This window comes from Entelurus aequoreus, linkage group LG17, assembly GCF_033978785.1.
Source record: "Entelurus aequoreus isolate RoL-2023_Sb linkage group LG17, RoL_Eaeq_v1.1, whole genome shotgun sequence".
NCBI lineage: Eukaryota > Metazoa > Chordata > Actinopteri > Syngnathiformes > Syngnathidae > Entelurus > Entelurus aequoreus.
This window is the reverse complement of record NC_084747.1, coordinates 8,303,978-8,322,551: the sequence shown is the minus strand read 5'-3', so window position 1 is coordinate 8,322,551 and position 18,574 is coordinate 8,303,978. Positions and strand designations below refer to the sequence as shown.

General features: G+C 40.9%; 1 protein-coding gene across 1 annotated transcript; it reads right to left on the bottom strand.

Annotated features, from left to right (window-relative positions):
• Positions 1–3,959: 3,959 nt before the first annotated feature.
• LOC133631865 (zinc finger protein 2-like) lies at positions 3,960–18,038 on the bottom strand. Its single transcript, XM_062024033.1, has 2 exons — positions 17,416–18,038; positions 3,960–6,951 (listed from the first exon to the last, which is right to left on the bottom strand). The coding sequence occupies exons 1-2, from the start codon at positions 17,858–17,860 to the stop codon at positions 5,903–5,905; spliced, it is 1,494 nt and encodes a 497-aa protein (XP_061880017.1). The 5' UTR covers positions 17,861–18,038; the 3' UTR covers positions 3,960–5,902.
• Between the last annotated feature and the right edge of the window lie 536 nt (positions 18,039–18,574).

Sequence of the window (18,574 nt, the reverse complement as noted above, 5' to 3'; positions counted from 1 at the left end):
ACACATACATAGGCTATTATTTACACAGTTATTGTAACAAAAATAAATTTCTCCTTGGGGATCAATTCTGATTCATATTATTATTATTATCCATTCTACTGCAACTGTTGTTGTTGTTAGATTAACGCGAGTCCCTACGCAGTGTGCAAATGTCTGCACTGTACTGTCTGTATTACGCACGCCCCCCCCCACCCCCATTTTTTTTTGGGGGGGGGGGGGGTGATTCGGTGAACAAATTTTTTGAACAAGGAACTGATTCTAGTGATTCAGTACAGTCAAAAGAACTGCCGATCCCATCACTATTTACCACTGTTCCATGTGTTTGCGCATGCGCCAGAAGTGTGCAACTTCCGATCGACAACTGCACTTTAAAAAATAAAATACCTTTTAAATAACTAGCGGCCCTTTTCATCTTTTCTTACATGTCTGGCTCATAATTCAAGTGCTCCTTATCCCGAAAACATTTTTGATATCAAAATACTTTGGAGATAGAAATGAAACAAAAATCGGCGATGTTGTATTCTGTCTTTTAGTGGGTTCAAGCAAACGGCAAGTTGTTTGACAAAGTAAGTCTTGTGAAAGTGTGAAACTAATAAAATAATCAACCAGAACTTTCAATTAGTCTGACATCCAAAAAAGAAAACATAGATTTCACAAACATATCAGAAGTAATCAGACCTCGTTGGCCTCATAAACTCCAAGGGAATAAAGTTTATTTTCAATCCGTCTTGTCGTCTCATGCTGCTTCCTTAATTCCCTCACATATTAATTGTCCCCCCAACAACGTGACCAAATTATATTCCCCACTCAATTGACATGGGTTTGTAACAGAAATAAAGTTAACATAAACTTGCATGAATTAACCCAAGGAAATACCTTTTTAATCACATTATGTGTACAATATGAACTTATCTTTATGCATTGTATTTATTTATTCTCACCAACTACGACATTATATATCAAATATACATGTTGCTTCTGTCAGCAGCTACACTGACATTGATGTGTCTCTGAGAACTGAACACATTTTTATAACTTATAACAAAATGTGTTTATACAGTAACCTGCTCACATGAGTCACATTACAGCAGGGGTGTCAAACTCATTTTAGCTCAGGGGCCGCATGGAGGAAAATCTATTTCCACGTGGGCGGGACGGGTAAAATCATGGCATGATAACTTAAAAATACGACTATGACAACATCAGATTGTTTTATTTATTTTACTTCGGCCCAAAATAGAACAAGCACATTCTGAAAATGTACATATCACAAATAATCCTCTTGACAAAACACTTCAAGTTAGTTAAAAATTCTGAGGAAAAAAAATGGTACATTTTCAAAAACACCTAGAAGAACAAAATGAATCTGGACTTAATCTCAGTGTTTCTATTAAACTTTAAGTCACAACCCATCTAGGATTGAACAAAAAACGCAATAAAGCATAAATAAAAAACTAGTGATGTCCAAAAATATCGGACAACCGATATTATCGGCCGATAAATGCTTTAAAAAGTAATATCGGAAATTATCGGTTTCAAGATTATCGGTATCGGTTTCCAAAAGTAAAATTTGTGACTTTCTAAAACGCCGCCGTGTACACGGACACAGGAAGAAGTACAGAGCGCCAATTAATCCTTGAAGGCACCGCCTTTGCGTACTGGCCCAGTCACATAATATCTACGGCTTGACACACGCACCCGCGAATGCAAGCATACTTGATCAACAGCCATACAGGTCACACTGAGGGTGGCCGTATAAACAACTTTCACACTGTTACAAATATGCGCCACACTGTGAACCCACACCAAACAAGAATGACAAACACATTTCGGGAGAACATCCGCATTGTAACACAACAAAACAAATACCCAGAACCCCTTGCAGATGCTGGTTTTCATTCAGAAAAATCTACCTCTCACACATGATGACAAGGAAAAAAAGAATTAGCCCACTCTTTGAGCTTCATCTGTTGCACAAATAGACTAATAGTCTGGACTGAGTGAAGCTGTTTCATTTATGTTTTGTACCTTTTTTCCCCATGCACTTTAAAGGATGGCCGTGTTTTCTACTAGTCTAGACTGAAGCAGTTTTATTAATGTTCATGCACTTTAAAGAATGGCTGTGTTTTCTACTGGTCTAGACTGAAGCAGTTTTATTAATGTTCATGCACTTTAAAGGATGGCTGTGTTTTCTACTAGTCTAGACTGAAGCAGTTTTATTAATGTTCATGCACTTTAAAGGATGGCTGTGTTTTCTACTAGTCTAGACTGAAGCAGTTTTATTAATGTTCATGCACTTTAAAGGATGGCTGTGTTTTCTACTAGTCTAGACTGAAACAGTTTTATTAATGTTCATGCACTTTAAAGGATGGCTGTGTTTTCTACTAGTCTAGACTGAAGCAGTTGTATTAATGTTCATCCACTTTAAAGAATGGCTGTGTTTTCTACTGGTCTAGACTGAAGCAGTTTTATTAATGTTCATGCACTTTAAAGGATGGCTGTGTTTTCTACTAGTCTAGACTGAAGCAGTTTTATTAATGTTCATGCACTTTAAAGGATGGCTGTGTTTTCTACTAGTCTAGACTGAAGCAGTTTTATTAATGTTCATGCACTTTAAAGGATGGCTGTGTTTTCTACTAGTCTAGACTGAAGCAGTTTTATTAATGTTCATGCACTTTAAAGGATGGCTGTGTTTTCTACTGGTCTAGACTGAAGCAGTTTTATTAATGTTCATGCACTTTAAAGGATGGCTGTGTTTTCTACTAGTCTAGACTGAAGCAGTTGTATTAATGTTCATCCACTTTAAATAATGGCTGTGTTTTCTACTAGTCTAGACTGAAGCAGTTTTATTAATGTTCATGCACTTTAAAGGATGGCTGTGTTTTCTACTAGTCTAGACTGAAGCAGTTTTATTAATGTTCATGCACTTTAAAGGATGGCTGTGTTTTCTACTAGTCTAGACTGAAGCAGTTTTATTCATGTTCATGCACTTTAAAGGATGGCTGTGTTTTCTACTAGTCTAGACTGAAGCAGTTTTATTAATGTTCATGCACTTTAAAGAATGGCTGTGTTTTCTGCTAGTCTAGACTGAAGCAGTTGTATTAATGTTCATCCACTTTAAAGAATGGCTGTGTTTTCTACTGGTCTAGACTGAAGCAGTTTTATTAATGTTCATGCACTTTAAAGGATGGCTGTGTTTTCTACTAGTCTAGACTGAAGCAGTTTTATTAATGTTCATGCACTTTAAAAGATGGCTGTGTTTTCTACTAGTCTAGACTGAAGCAGTTTAATTAATGTTCATGCACTTTAAAGGATGGCTGTGTTTTCTACTAGTCTAGACTGAAGCAGTTTTATTAATGTTCATGCACTTTAAAGGATGGCTGTGTTTTCTACTAGTCTAGACTGAAGCAGTTTTATTAATGTTCATGCACTTTAAAGAATGGCTGTGTTTTCTACTAGTCTAGACTGAAGCAGTTTTATTAATGTTCATGCACTTTAAAGGATGGCTGTGTTTTCTACTAGTCTAGACTGAAGCAGTTTTATTAATGTTCATGCACTTTAAAGGATGGCTGTGTTTTCTACTAGTCTAGACTGAAGCAGTTGTATTAATGTTCATCCACTTTAAAGAATGGCTGTGTTTTCTACTAGTCTAGACTGAAGCAGTTTTATTAATGTTCATGCACTTTAAAGGATGGCTGTGTTTTCTACTAGTCTAGACTGAAGCAGTTTTATTAATGTTCATGCACTTTAAAGGATGGCTGTGTTTTCTGCTAGTCTAGACTGAAGCAGTTTTATTAATGTTCATGCACTTTAAAGAATGGCTGTGTTTTCTACTGGTCTAGACTGAAGCAGTTTTATTCATGTTCATGCACTTTAAAGGATGGCTGTGTTTTCTACTAGTCTAGACTGAAGCAGTTTTATTAATGTTCATGCACTTTAAATTATGGCTGTGTTTTCTACTAGTCTAGACTGAAGCAGTTTTATTAATGTTCATGCACTTTAAAGAATGGCTGTGTTTTCTGCTAGTCTAGACTGAAGCAGTTGTATTAATGTTCATCCACTTTAAAGAATGGCTGTGTTTTCTACTGGTCTAGACTGAAGCAGTTTTATTCATGTTCATGCACTTTAAAGGATGGCTGTGTTTTCTACTAGTCTAGACTGAAGCAGTTTTATTAATGTTCATGCACTTTAAAGGATGGCTGTGTTTTCTACTAGTCTAGACTGAAGCAGTTGTATTAATGTTCATCCACTTTAAAGGATGGCTGTGTTTTCTACTGGTCTAGACTGAAGCAGTTTTATTAATGTTCATGCACTTTAAAGGATGGCTGTGTTTTCTACTAGTCTAGACTGAAGCAGTTGTATTAATGTTCATCCACTTTAAATAATGGCTGTGTTTTCTACTAGTCTAGACTGAAGCAGTTTTATTAATGTTCATGCACTTTAAAGGATGGCTGTGTTTTCTACTAGTCTAGACTGAAACAGTTTTATTAATGTTCATGCACTTTAAAGGATGGCTGTGTTTTCTACTAGTCTAGACTGAAGCAGTTGTATTAATGTTCATCCACTTTAAAGAATGGCTGTGTTTTCTACTGGTCTAGACTGAAGCAGTTTTATTAATGTTCATGCACTTTAAAGGATGGCTGTGTTTTCTACTAGTCTAGACTGAAGCAGTTTTATTAATGTTCATGCACTTTAAAGAATGGCTGTGTTTTCTACTAGTCTAGACTGAAGCAGTTTTATTAATGTTCATGCACTTTGAAGGATGGCTGTGTTTTCTACTAGTCTAGACTGAAGCAGTTGTATTAATGTTCATCCACTTTAAAGAATGGCTGTGTTTTCTACTGGTCTAGACTGAAGCAGTTTTATTAATGTTCATGCACTTTAAAGGATGGCTGTGTTTTCTACTAGTCTAGACTGAAGCAGTTTTATTAATGTTCATGCACTTTAAAGGATGGCTGTGTTATCTACTAGTCTAGACTGAAGCAGTTTTATTAATGTTCATGCACTTTAAAGAATGGCTGTGTTATCTAATAGTCTAGACTGAAGCAGTTTTTTATTTTTGTGCCTTTCTTGTTTTTATTTGCACATTTTTGTTACTCATATGAATACGTTAAGAACAGGGCAGATTAAGCCCAGTTTATAGTATACTCTGGACTGAAGCTGTGTGCCTTCATTGTTTTTGTAGCTGTTGTTTTGAGGCATGTTTTTAAAAAAAAAGCCCTTTGTGAATGTCAAAGTTATACAGTGTTTCCCATAGTTGTAGTGGGTATCAGGATTATCTCAGGGAGAGCATGTCCCAAATTCCAAGCTGCTGTTTTGACGCATGTTAAAAAAATAATGCACTTTGTGACTTCAATAATAAATATGGCAGTGCCATGTTGGCACTTTTTTTCCATAACTTGAGTTGATTTATTTTGGAAAACCTTGTTACATTGTTTAATGCATCCAGCGGGGCATCACAACAAAATTAGGCATAATGTGTTAATTCCACAACTGGTATCGGTTGATATCGGTATCTGTAATTAAGAGTTGGGGAATATCGGATATCGGCAAAAAAGCCATTATCAAACATCTCTACTAAAAACTATTTTATGTATCAACTACCTCATTTGTCATTTCCACATATTAATCCTGTGCTAACTCAACAAACCATACAAACTGAGGTAGAAACTATTCAAAAGTGTTGAGTTACTTCCTGTCTTCTAGGCATAATGTGTATTGATAGAAAAATAAAAGCAGTGCAATGTGTGAACAATTTCAACAAAGCACAAATGAAAACTTAAAAGACGACAGTATTGCAGTAAATCACACACTGTTCACTTTCTTTACATTTGGGAGGGTCCTGGGTAGGGTGGATGTCACCACATATGAGCAACATACCACAAACTAAACAGCTAATTGGTTATTTTCCAGTGTGTGTTTTTATGTGTTTTACTACGTCTGCATTATGTGTGAACCTTTTACAGCACACTGAACAACTCAATGGTTTTCCTCCAGCGTGTGTTCTCATGTGTCGACATAAAGAGCTGTTATAAGAAAAGCTTGTACCACAAACTGAACAATTAAATGGTTTTGGTCCAGTGTGTGTTCTCATGTGGTGAGTCAATGTTCTCTTTACAGAAAAGCGTTTGCCACACACTGAACATTTACATGGTTTTTCTCCTTTGTGCATTCTCATGTGTTGAGTCAAATTGCTATTTCGAGAAAAGCTTTTGCCACAAACTGAACAATTACATGTTTTTTCTCCTTTGTGTGTTCTCATGTGTCGAGTCAAATTGCTATTTTGAGAAAAGCTTCTGCCACAAACTGAACAATTACATGGTTTTTCTCCTCTGTGTGTTCTCATGTGTTGAGTCAAAGAGCTATTTCGAGAAAAGCTTTTGCCACAAACTGAACAATTACATGTTCTTTCTCCTGTGTGTGTTCTCATGTGTCGAGTCAAAGAGCTATTTTGAGAAAAGCTTTTGCCACAAACTGAACACTTGAATGTTTTTTCACCTGAGTGTGTTCTCATGTGTTCAGTCAAACTGCTCTTTTTAGTAAAATTTTCAGCACAAACTGAGCAGCTCAAACATGTTTTACCTCTCTTCTTTGTAGAGCATTCAGAGTGTTTGTTGTCAGTGTGAGTCCTCATATCACCTTCACAGTCTGTATCGCTGCTTAAAGGTTCTTCAACCTCGTCTTTAGCCTCACGATCTAATAGTGGAGCTAAGAGGTTGTCTCCTTGTGGTTTCTCTTCATCATCTTCAGTCTTCACAGAGAGAATACTCAGTGGAAACTTGGTGTAATCAGCTTCCTCTCGTCCTAGAAGACACTCTCCCTCCTGAGTGATGCAGAGTTCTTCCTCTTCCTTTTTAATGCAGGGTGGTTGTGGAGTCTCCTGCTTCAAAGTGGAGCTCCCCCCTAACTGAGGGGAAACTTCTTCTGGATTACCGATCAGCTGCTGGACGTCTGCAAGACACAAACAACAAAAACACACTTTCTTCAATGTACTGTATGTGTGTGTAGTAGGGTTGTACAGTATACTGCTACTAATAAAGTATTGTGGTACTAATCAATTGAAATTGGTACTATAGCACTTTTGAAAAGTACCGGTACCGTTCTTTCATCTGAATGGCGCTGTGCGGCGGTGACATGTTTTGTCGGGGGTAACACTGGGTTCATAAAGTTCCGCTCTTTGGTCAAAAGGACGAGGCGGTCGATTAGTTACAACTTGGTCACTTTATTTATTATTTCAACAGGGCACAACCGGACATCCACCATGCTATTAACACTCCTGCACATGCTACCACTACCTCTCTTTACTCGCCCACTCACTCACAGACATCACTCAGACAACACGTTGACATTCTCACAAACACACATACTACTCTCATAAGTTAACCAGCTCCCCTGCTGTGCACATGTAGATACGTAGGAACTTGATGCCAAATATTAGCGCAGTTAAAACTGCCCAATTAGCAGTCAACTAATGCAAGTGAAATGACTACATTTTGTAACAAATTCCTACCTTTTGTGTTTTGTCTTTAATAAATGTGTTTTACCTGCTACATGGCTTATCTGTGTACATGTTTTCATAGTTTCGTTTTTAGTACTTAATTAATAATTGTATTTTTTTAAAGCACAGACCAGGAGTAGCAACCATAAGTCATGAATAACTTAACATGTCAGTACAACTTTATGTTCTATTTTAATCCAATCCTTGATGATAGCAGACTACGGTATACGTAATATGGAAAAATGTCAATTGTTCTTTGAGTGCAACAAGAAAAGCCCAATGTGTTTAATGCCTTTTAATTTATATTTTAACCTTGTAAAATTGTTCTTTGACTGTGAGTGTTTAATGTAGTGTAAGATTGTCTGTTAAAATAAAGCCAATATTGACATTTTTCTTAGTTCTCTTTATTTGGGAAAGTATCTATACATTTATTTCATTTAGTAAATGACTATGAGCGTGCAGTGTACATGCGGTAAAGTCTGTAAGAACATCCATGGCTTAAAGATCCACCAAGCGAGGAAGAAGTGCCTGTTGGGAGCAGAAGCAACACAACGCACAGGTGTTACACCTGCTGAGACGCAGGAGGTGCCAGGCCCGGAGTCACTCCATAGTGCCCAGAACCTCCATGTGTTGCAAACTAATCCCTCGAGCATCAAGTCTGAACAGAGGCAGACCAAATGGCCTGCAGCTAGCATGACCTCACTCTGGAAGCAATTCGATGACGATGTCGACCAAATTCTGGAGGCAATGGCGAAGGGAGAAGCCGACGGGAAGCTACAAGCTATGACAACAATCATTGTCAGCATCGCAGCTGAACGGTTCGGCGAGGAGGAGAAGAGATGCTCTGGAACCACGTACTGAAAGAACCACAGAGCTGTGAGGATCCACAACATTAGGCAGGAGATGAAAACGCTGAAGTTCCAGTACAAGGCGGCAGGACATGAGGAACGCACTGGCCTGGCCCAGCTGATGTGCATTATTCGGAAAAAGATCAGAATTCTCCGTGGGGCAGAGTGGTATCGGAGGCGGCGACGCGAGAGGTCATGTAAGCATGCTGCTTTCATCGCTAAGCCCTTCAAGTTCACGAAGGATTTGCTGGGACAGAAGCGCAGTGGCAAACTGGCCTCCTCGCAGGAAGACATAGATCAACATCTGAAGCAGACGTACAGTGACCCCGCAAGAGAACAGGAGTTGGCAGAGTGTAACAACCTCATAGACCCTCCTGAACCAGAAGTGCAGTTTGACATGTTGGTACTGCAGCTAAAAGGAAGTCAGGGAGTTGTCCGCAGAGCCAGGGCAAGCTCTGCACCGGGACCGAGTGGCACTTCATACAAAGTGTATAAGAACTGTCCCAAACTGCTGCTGCGTCTGTGGAAAATCCTGCAAGTGTTCTGTGGAAGGGGAAGGGGTATGGATCCCAAAGGAGGAAAACTCCACTCAGCAAGACCAGTTCCGCATCATCTCCCTGCTGTGTGTTGAGGCATAGATTTTCTTCAGAGCTGTTTCCAAACAACTGTGTACCTACCTGGCAAAGAACACCTCCATCGATACATCTGTCCAGAAAGGCGGAATTTCAGGAATGTCAGGATGTAAGGAGAATACATGTGGTGACGCAGCTCATTCGGGACGCTCGAGAGAACAAGGGCAACCTATCAGTACTGTGGCTTGACCTGGCAAATGCATTCGGCCCTATTCCGCACAAGCTCGTTCAACTCACTCTGATGAAACATCATGTACCCAGCAGGTGTAGAGACCTCATTGCTAATTACTACAGCAATTTCAGGATGAGGGTCTCTTCCGGAGCAACAACATCCAGTTGGCACAAGGTGGAGATTGGTATCATCACAGGGTGTACTATCTCTGTGACACTGTTCTCACTAGCCATGAACATGCTCACCAAGTCTGCTGAGCCAGAGTGCAGAGGGCCCCGCACATGGATGACCTCACTGTCACGACAGAATCAGTCCCAGGCTGCTGTTGGATTCTGAAAGGACTTGAAAAGTTGGTGGAGTTGGCCCGGATGCCTTTCAAACCCGCCAAATCCAGATCAATGGTGCTGAAGAAGGGGAAAGTGGAGGACAAGTTCCGCTTTAACATCACAAGCACAGCCATCCCAACTATCTCAGAGAGGCCAGTCAAGAGCTTGGGCAATATTTTTGACTGCTTTTTGAGAGACACAACATCCATCCAGTTGACTTGCGCCAAGTTGGATGGCTGGCTGAAATCCGTGGACAAATCCGGCCTACCTGGGAAGTTCAAAGCCTGGATTTACCAGCATAGCATTCTTCCCAGAATCCTGTGGCCCCTCCTCGTCATGAGGTGAGAGTAGCAGTGGAGGAGACGAGAACCTGCAAGGCTGTTGGAATGAAGCAACATGGAGCTTGGACAATATGGGAGAATGCGGTTGAGAGGAGACTGACTTGGGCTGAGCTTTGGAAAGCCGAGCTGCAACGCATCAAATTCCTCATTCAGGCAGTGTATGATGTGCTCCCAACCCCTTCAAACCTGCACACACGGGACATAGCAGAGACACCAGCATGCCCACTGTGCTCCAAGCGAGGAACCTTTGAACACACTTGGAGATGGAAGGTACAGGTGGAGGCATGACCAAGTCCTGAAGACCATTGCTGAAGCCATTAGTGCAGGACTAGCATGGGAAAAACAGTTCCACCCCTCCAAGAAAACCATCGCCTTTGTCAGAGCTGGGGACACGCCAACTCCTGCCAGAAGAACATCAGCAGGCATCCTGACATCTGCAAGAGACTGGCAGTTGTTGGTGAACCTTGAAAACCAGCTGCGACCAGACATTGTCCTTGTGTCTGAGTCCACCAAACAAGCTGTGCTGCAGGAGATAACAGTCCCGTGGGAAGTTCGCCTGGAAGAAGCCTTCGAGAGGAAGCTCTCCAAGTATGTAGGACTGGTCAGCGACTGTCAACAGGCTGGTTGGAGAGCAAGGTGTTTCCCTGTGGAGATTGGATGCAGAGGATTTGCAGCCCGTTCCTTGGTCTGAGCCTTCAGCAGTTTGGGCATCGATGGAGAGAGAAAGAGGAGAGCCATCCGCAGTACCACCCAAGCGGCGGAAAGGGCCTCGAGATGGTCATGGCTCAAAATAGGAGATCCTTGGAGCCATGGTAGCTAGCTAGCTGTCTGGAAACAAGCCGGGGATTTGATCACCCCCGGCTGGGTAGCTGGGAGTAGGGAGTATGACCAGTTGAGAGACCCAAAACGCCCAGTGAATCCAAGATGTCACCGAGGATGTGTCCAGACTAGGCATCAGTAGATTTATGTACACAGTACCGGTACTAAATTATTGGTATGGGGACAACCCTAGTGTGTAGTGTTTCATGGCCATTCATTTAGTGCCTTGCCAGAATGATGGATCGATGTTTACATGACTTGTCGTAGACTCAGAAAAGTTCAGCTAGAGTCACAGAAAGTAGAAAACATCTGCTTTGATGTACTCTTGGACATACTACAAACTAACAGTGGGGAAAATGTCAATATTGAAATACATCGCAAAACTAAAAAAGATCATATCTATCTGAAAGATCTCTGTAGTTAAGAAGTAGAGAACTTTTTTTGATATTAAATGCAAGAAATTGGATCCACTTTATGTACAATTGCAGTGATTATTGGAATTACTTTGTTTTTGACACAGTTTGTCCAATAAATAATAACTGGCATGGAGTGTACATATAAACAACATTTAGTTTAAGCTGTTTTTTTTAAATTTTTCAGTGACTTAGTCAAAATGGCAGTAAAACTCCATGTCACAATATTACAATAGACTATTGTATCGTGACTCAAGTACCGTGATACATATTTGATCATGAAGTTCTTTCCAATACCTCGTCTAGGGCTGGACAATTATGGCAAAACATAATAATCACAATTATTTTGAGTGATTTTGGAATCACGATAAATCACACCATTTTTATTAATTTGAAAACGTAAAACCAGTATCACCAAAACTCAGTTTTAAATATAATCTAAAAGAAAAAACAGATATATATTAGTAACAAATAAATAACACGTAAAATGACAATCATAGTGACAACAAATTATCACGACAATAGCAATATGAAAAACTAATCAAATTCAGATTTTCTGTTTAAATTGTTCTGTATTCCGTTTCTTACCTCTCACACTTATTTTACACAATAGATTGTTTGCTTTTTGTGTCATGAATAACATTTTCTAAAATCAATCAACCAATCAATCAAAGCGGAAAGTGTGAGTTTTGAGAAAACTTGAGGCTGTAAAATAAAGAAAGCCTCTCAAGTTGCGACTGCTTTCCTGTTTGTACATTGATCTTACATCGTGATGCCGTTCACAACAACACAAGAAGTGTTTGGTGGTGTATAGATTGTTCTTGCTAGCTTTAGCTTCATAGTTTAGTCGCTGTTTCAAGTGGCCGTCTCCACATTGTTTAGTTCAGGACAGGGTGGTTGAGTGTTTCGGGGATGAACGAGGGGTACCGGACACATTATTGTCCCAAACAAATGTTCCTTCTCCTCACAATGACAACATTTCACTCACATTTATGTCCATTTCCGTGAAATTCTGCGTTTACAAGCAGATTCTGTTTTAGTGGCCGATTCCGAAGTTACGTTAAAGCGAAAATCATGTGGTCTTACTTTTTTGTTGAGTTCAGTGATTACTGATTAGACATACTAGCACTGTCAAATAAAAAGAAGCAAATTCTAGTAGACATGGTCTTTTTTTCAATCATACGCTCACTCATCCCTTTAAAGGCCTACTGAAAGCCACTACTACCGACCACGCAGTCTGATAGTTTATATATTAATGATGAAATCTAAACATTGCAACACATGCCAATACGGCCGGGTTAACTTATAAAGTGCAATTTTAAACTTCCCAGGAAACTTCCGCTTGAAAACGTTGCGGTATGATGACGTATGCGTGTGACGTCACGAGGGCAAGGGAAGTGTTTGGACCCAATTCAAATACCTCTGTTTTCTTCGACAAATTTCCACAGTATTCTGGACATCTGTGTTGGTGAATCTTTTGCAATTTGTTTAATGGACAATGGAGACTGCAAATAAGAAAGTTGTAGGTGCGATCGGTGGAGCGGCGGACTACAGCAACACCAACACCAGGAGGTTGTGTTGTGTTTTGAGCAGGATAGCAGACGCACTACAGTGAGTAAGCCCGCCGCCGCATCTAAGTTAGCTTCTATTTTTTAGCTTCGAAAAGCTGAATATTATTAATCGTGTATTTACATGTTCATGGTTTAATAGTATTTTTGATCTTCTGTCTATCCATCCAGTCAGGTTTTTTTTTTAAATGTAGTTTCTATCTGCATTTGAGACTGCTATGCTATCACGTTGGCTACGTAGCTAGGTTAGCTTCTTTTTATTAGCTTCAAAAAGCTGAATATTATTAATCGTGTATTTACATGTTCATGGTTTAATAGTATTTTTGATCTTCTGTCTATCCATCCAGTCAGGGTTTTTTTAAATTTAGTTTCTATCTGCATTTGAGACTGCTATGCTATCACGTTGGCTACGTAGCTAGGTTAGCTTCTATTTTTTTTAGCTTCGAAAAGCTGAATATTATTAATCATGTATTTACATGTTCATGGTTTAATAGTATTTTTGATCTTCTGTCTATCCATCCAGTCAGGGTTTTTTATTTATTTAGTTTCTATCTGCATTTGAGACTGCTATGCTATCACGTTGGCTACGTTGCTAGGTTAGCTTCTATTTTTTAGCTTCGCAAAGCTGAATATTATTAATCGTGTATTTACATGTTCATGGTTTAATAGTATTCTTGATCTTCTGTCTATCCATCCAGTCAGGGTTTTTTATTTATTTAGTTTCTATCTGCATTTGAGACTGCTATGCTATCACGTTGGCTACGTTGCTATGTTAGCTTCTATTTTTTTTAGCTTCGCAAAGCTGAATATTATTAATCGTGTATTTACATGTTCAGTCACTGTCAATGTCCATTTCGCGTTCTCGACTCTCATTTTCAAGAGGATATAGTATCTGAGGTGGTTTAAAATACAAATCAGGACTCCTCTTCCTTCTATCCAGGAGATGGTTAAAAGCCGCTGCCTGACCAGGGCTCAGAAAATCTGCAAAGACTCCTCCCACCCCCACCAAGGACTGTTTTCACTGCTGGACTATAGAAAGAGGTTCCGCAGCCTCCGTAGCAGAACCTCCAGGTTCTGTAACAGCTTCTTCCCTCAGACCATAAGACTCTTGAACGCATTAAAATAATCCCCTCAATTCCCCCCAAAAATGGATTAACTGGCTGGAATATAAAGACAATATAACATACATCCATTAACCTGGATGCATATGCAAAAGTGCAATATATTTATTTGTACAGTAATCTATTTATTTATATCTGCACCTTATTGCTCCTTTATCCTGCACTACCATGAGCTAATGCAACAAAATTTTGTTCTTATCTGTACTGCAAAGTTCAAATTTGAATGACAATAAATGGAAGTCTAAGTCTAAGATGTCAAGATGGCGGTGCCCTGACGGGCTGCGGCTTGCAGACGCTCATGGTAGTATAGAACAATTTGGCAAAAATACCGGACAATTATTCAAATTTCATGGCTGGCTTACAGCGTGGACACTCCGTGGTCACATACGACCGCCAGACAATTCTGGATGTGGATAGATCGGGCCGTTTTGGACTGAAATATGCGTGTACGTTGGACCTCCTCGCTAGCATGGGAATACTTCGCCGGCTACATCCAGCGGCCTTTGACGCAGCGGAGTCAAGTACCAGCGGGGACCGTCAACGGAAGACATGTAAGCGGTGTGATCAGTAGCAGAAGCGGGGATGCTGAGCTGGGCTAACAACAAAGCTAAAGGCTAATCCCCACAGAACGCCGCTTCCTTCCATCCTGCTTTCAAACGTCCGCTCCCTGGAGAACAAACTGGACTACTTGAAGCTGGATTTAAATGCAAGACGCGAGATGAGAGACTGCTGCGCCATATTTCTAACAGAAACGTGGTTGAAACCAACCGTTCCGGACGAGGCAGTTAGCATCGAGGGGCTAGCTATGTTTCGGTCGGACAGGAGAAAATCTCTCACTGGTAAATCCCGAGGCGGTGGTGTTTGCATATACGTCAACAATAACTGGTGCAATAATGGAAAGATAGTATCACGTCACTGCTCTCCTGGTGTTGAACTATTAACTATAAAATGCAGGCCATTTTATTTACCCAGGGAATTCAGTGCTATGATCTTCACAGCAGTGTACATTCCCCCCGGTGCTAACACCAAAGAAGCTTTGAATGCTTTGTAATGAACTGCAATCTACACATCCAGAGGGAGTTTTCATCGTGGCAGGGGATTTTAATCAAGCTAACATGAAAACAGTTTTCCCTTATTTCCATCAATATGTGAATTTTGCAACCAGGGGTGGAAGCAGATTGGACTTGGTGTATAGTAATATTAAACAGGCGTATAAAGCTGCACCACACCCCCACCTCGGCTCCTCAGATCATCTATCTGTGATGTTAATTCCTGCATACAAGCCCCTGCTGATCAGGAAGCAAGCTACAGTGAAGCAGGTGAGGACCTGGCCAGAGGGAGCAATGTCAGCATTACAAGACTGCTTCGAAACCACAGACTGGGACATGTTCAAAGCAGCCGCCACCGATAATCATAACACATGTGTGGAGGAGTATGCAGAGTCTGTGTCCGCATACATTCAGAATTGCATGGAGGATGTCAGTGTGATCAAGAACATCCCCACACGGGCCTACGAGAAACCCTGGATGAACAGTGAGGTACGTGCAATGCTGAAGGCTTGGAACATGGCTTTCAAGTCTGGCGACATGGTAGCATTAAAATCAGCCAGAGCTAACCTGAACCGTGCCATTAAGGTTGCAAAGCGTGCTCACAGTCAGAAAGTGCAGGACTTTTTCGAGAACCCTACAAACACTAGACGAATGTGGCAGGGCATACAGGTCATCACGGACTATAAAGCTTCCCCCTGTCCCTGTGACAACAGTATCAGCTTCCTAGATGACCTTAACAACTACTTTGCAAGGTTTGAGGCACTTAACACCACTCCGGCGAGAAAATCCATCCCTCGCCCTGATGAACAGCCGCTCAACCTGGATATGGCAGATGTCCGGAAAACCCTGAGGAGAGTGAACCCCCGGAAAGCACCGGGACCTGATGACATTCCGGGCAAGGTGCTTAAGGGATGTGCAGACCAGCTGGCGGGGGTTCTCACAGACATCTTCAACATCTCGCTGACCCAGGCTGTGGTACCATCATGTTTTAAGACGGCCACAATAAAACACAATCTCCTCCCTCAATGATTACCGCCCCGTTGCACTCACCCCCTTCATAATGAAGTGCTTCGAGAGGCTGGTAAAGGAATATATTGTCTCCAGACTTCCCCCCACATTCGACCCATACCAGTTTGCTTATCGCCCTAACCGCTCCACAGAGGACGCCATCTCCTCTGCACTCCACCTGAGCTTAGAACATCTGGAAGGAAAGGACACACACGTGCGAATGTTGTTCCTGGACTTCAGCTCAGCATTCAACACCATCATCCCGCAGCACTTGGTGAGCAAACTGGCCCCCCTTGGATTCAGTACCCCCCCCTATGCAACTGGCTGCTTGACTTCCTCACAGACAGACCCCAATCTGTGAGAGTGGGCAACAACACCTCCAGTGCCATCTCCCTGAGCACCGGCTCCCCCCAGGGCTGCGTCCTGAGTCCACTGCTGTTCACGTTGATGACTCATGACTGCTGCGCCAGGTCCACTACTAACCACATTGTGAAGTATGCGGACGACACGACAGCAGTGGGCCTCATCCGTGACAAAAACGACATGGACTACAGGGAGGAGGTGAAACATCTGGTTGACTGGTGCAGAACCAACAACCTGGTCCTGAATGTTAACAAGACCAAGGAGATCATCGTTGACTTCTACATCAACGGCACAGCGGTGGAGATGGTAAGCAGCACCAAGTTCCTGGGGGTGCAGATAACTGACAATATAACCTGGTCCCTACACACTGGAGCTCTTGTAAAAAGAGCTCAGCAGCGCATGCACTTTTTGCGTCGGATGAAAAGAGCACAGCTCCCTCCCCCCCATTCTCAGCACATTCTACAGAGGCACTATAGAGAGCCTGCTGACCAACTGCATCTCTGTCTGGACTGGAGCCTGCAGTGCCTCAGACTGGAAGTCTCACCAGAGAGTGGTGAGGACGGCGGAAAAGATCATCAGGACTCCTCTTCCTCCTATCCAGGAGATTGCAAAAAGCCGCTGCCTGACCAGGGCTCAGAAAATCTGCAAAGACTCCTCCCTCCCCCACCAAGGACTGTTTTCACTGCTGGACTCTAGAAAGAGGTTGCGCAGCCTCCGAAGCAGAACCTCCAGGTTTGTAACAGCTTCTTCCCTCAAGCCGTAAGACTCTTGAACGCATCATAATTAAATTATCCCCTCAACTCCCCCAAAATGGATTAACTCACTAGAATAAAAAAGACAATATAACATACATTCATAAACGTGGACGCATGTGGAAAAGTGCAATATATTTATCTGTACAGTAATCTATTTATTAATTTATATATATTTATATAGTTTATATATATATATATATATTTATATATTATTTATATATATATATATTTATTTATTTATATATGCACCTTATTGCCTTTTTATCCTGCACTACCATGAGCTTATGTAACGAAATTTCGTTTTTATCTGTGCTGTAAAGTTCAAATTTGAATGACAATAAAAAGGAAGTCTAAGTCTAAGTCTAAGGGCTCAGATGTTTGTAACTTGCTCTCAGTTACACTTTTCAAACCAAAAATATAACAAAAACACTACCAGCTATCTTATTTGACCATTAGTGTGTGAACACAGCATACATTTGTTTATTTTCTTGTTCTTTATTACCTCCAATCCTCTGCACGTTGATGTAAACATGTGGTCCAGTCTTCTCTTCACACACTGCACATCTCTTACTCTTCCCCAACATCTCTTCTTTCAAATCATTATTTTCTTTACACAAGCGCTTGTTTTGCTCTTCCAGTTTCTTTATTTGACTTTTGCATTCTTTCATCTCCTCTGATGTGAACTCCACTGCCTTCTTCAAGCTAACAATCATGGCGGCTCTTTCTTTACATTCTTCAACATATTCGGCTAATTTCTCATCGACGCTCTTTTCAGGGTTTACGATAGTCTCCAAAATTATGTTGTTGGAAACTTTAACTCGCTCAATTTTATCTTCATCTTTCGTGTTTATCTCCGTTGGTGATTTGCTGGAAGTTGGTGGCGCTGATTCTCTTTCATGTTCTCTTTTAGCGGACGTCGCCATCTTAGCATAGCAGTAGTCGTCCATCTTCTATCACGTCTTCAATCTTCACTTCAGGTAACACTCCACCGCTGCAAACTCAACCTGCGTTCCGTGGTCTTCAAAAAGACGAATCTTTGAGAATATATATGGCGGGTGGATCGTAGAAACGTCTTTAAGACGCCGCAGTCGCCCAGTCCGCCATCTTGTTGCCCGCCTAAGTAGTCCGTCCGTTTGCGCATGCGCCAAAATCAGCACATTCCGCTTCCTACTTTACGGCAGTATTTTTCAAAATACAAGCATTTTAATACATTTTTTAAAACAACCGAGTGCTTATGTTAAATACCCTTGTAAATGAAATATTTTATTTGGTGTGCTGTAATTATTTCGTCATTCTATTTGCACTACAACGGGGGTGTCCAAAGTTTTTCCACCAAGGGCCGCATACTGAAAAGTCAAATCATTTTATATTTTTATTTTGTAAAATATAAAATGCTAAAAAAAAAAAACACAAAACAACCACGTATGCTTTGTGTCTAAAAACAATAATGTATGTCTGTTTTGTGGGCGACGAAACATATTATTAGTTATTGGTCTCAAAATATGGTTTATTGATTGAGTGATTGATTGATTGAGACTTTTATTAGTAGGTTGCACAGTGAAGTACATATTCCGTACAATTGACCACTAAATGGTAACACCCGAATAAGTTTTTCAACTTGTTTAAGTCGGGGTCCACTTAAATTGATTCATGATACAGAT

What these genes read in the sequence shown, in the direction of transcription:
- LOC133631865 (XM_062024033.1), bottom strand. Translation starts at nt 17,860, where the DNA reads ATGGACGACTACTGCTATGCTAAGATGGCGACGTCCGCTAAAAGAGAA. An exon ending in CAACGTGCAGAGGATTGGAG is followed by an intron (nt 6,952 to 17,415) that starts GTAATAAAGAAC and finishes TGTGTCTTGCAG; the next exon opens with ACGTCCAGCAGCTGATCGGT.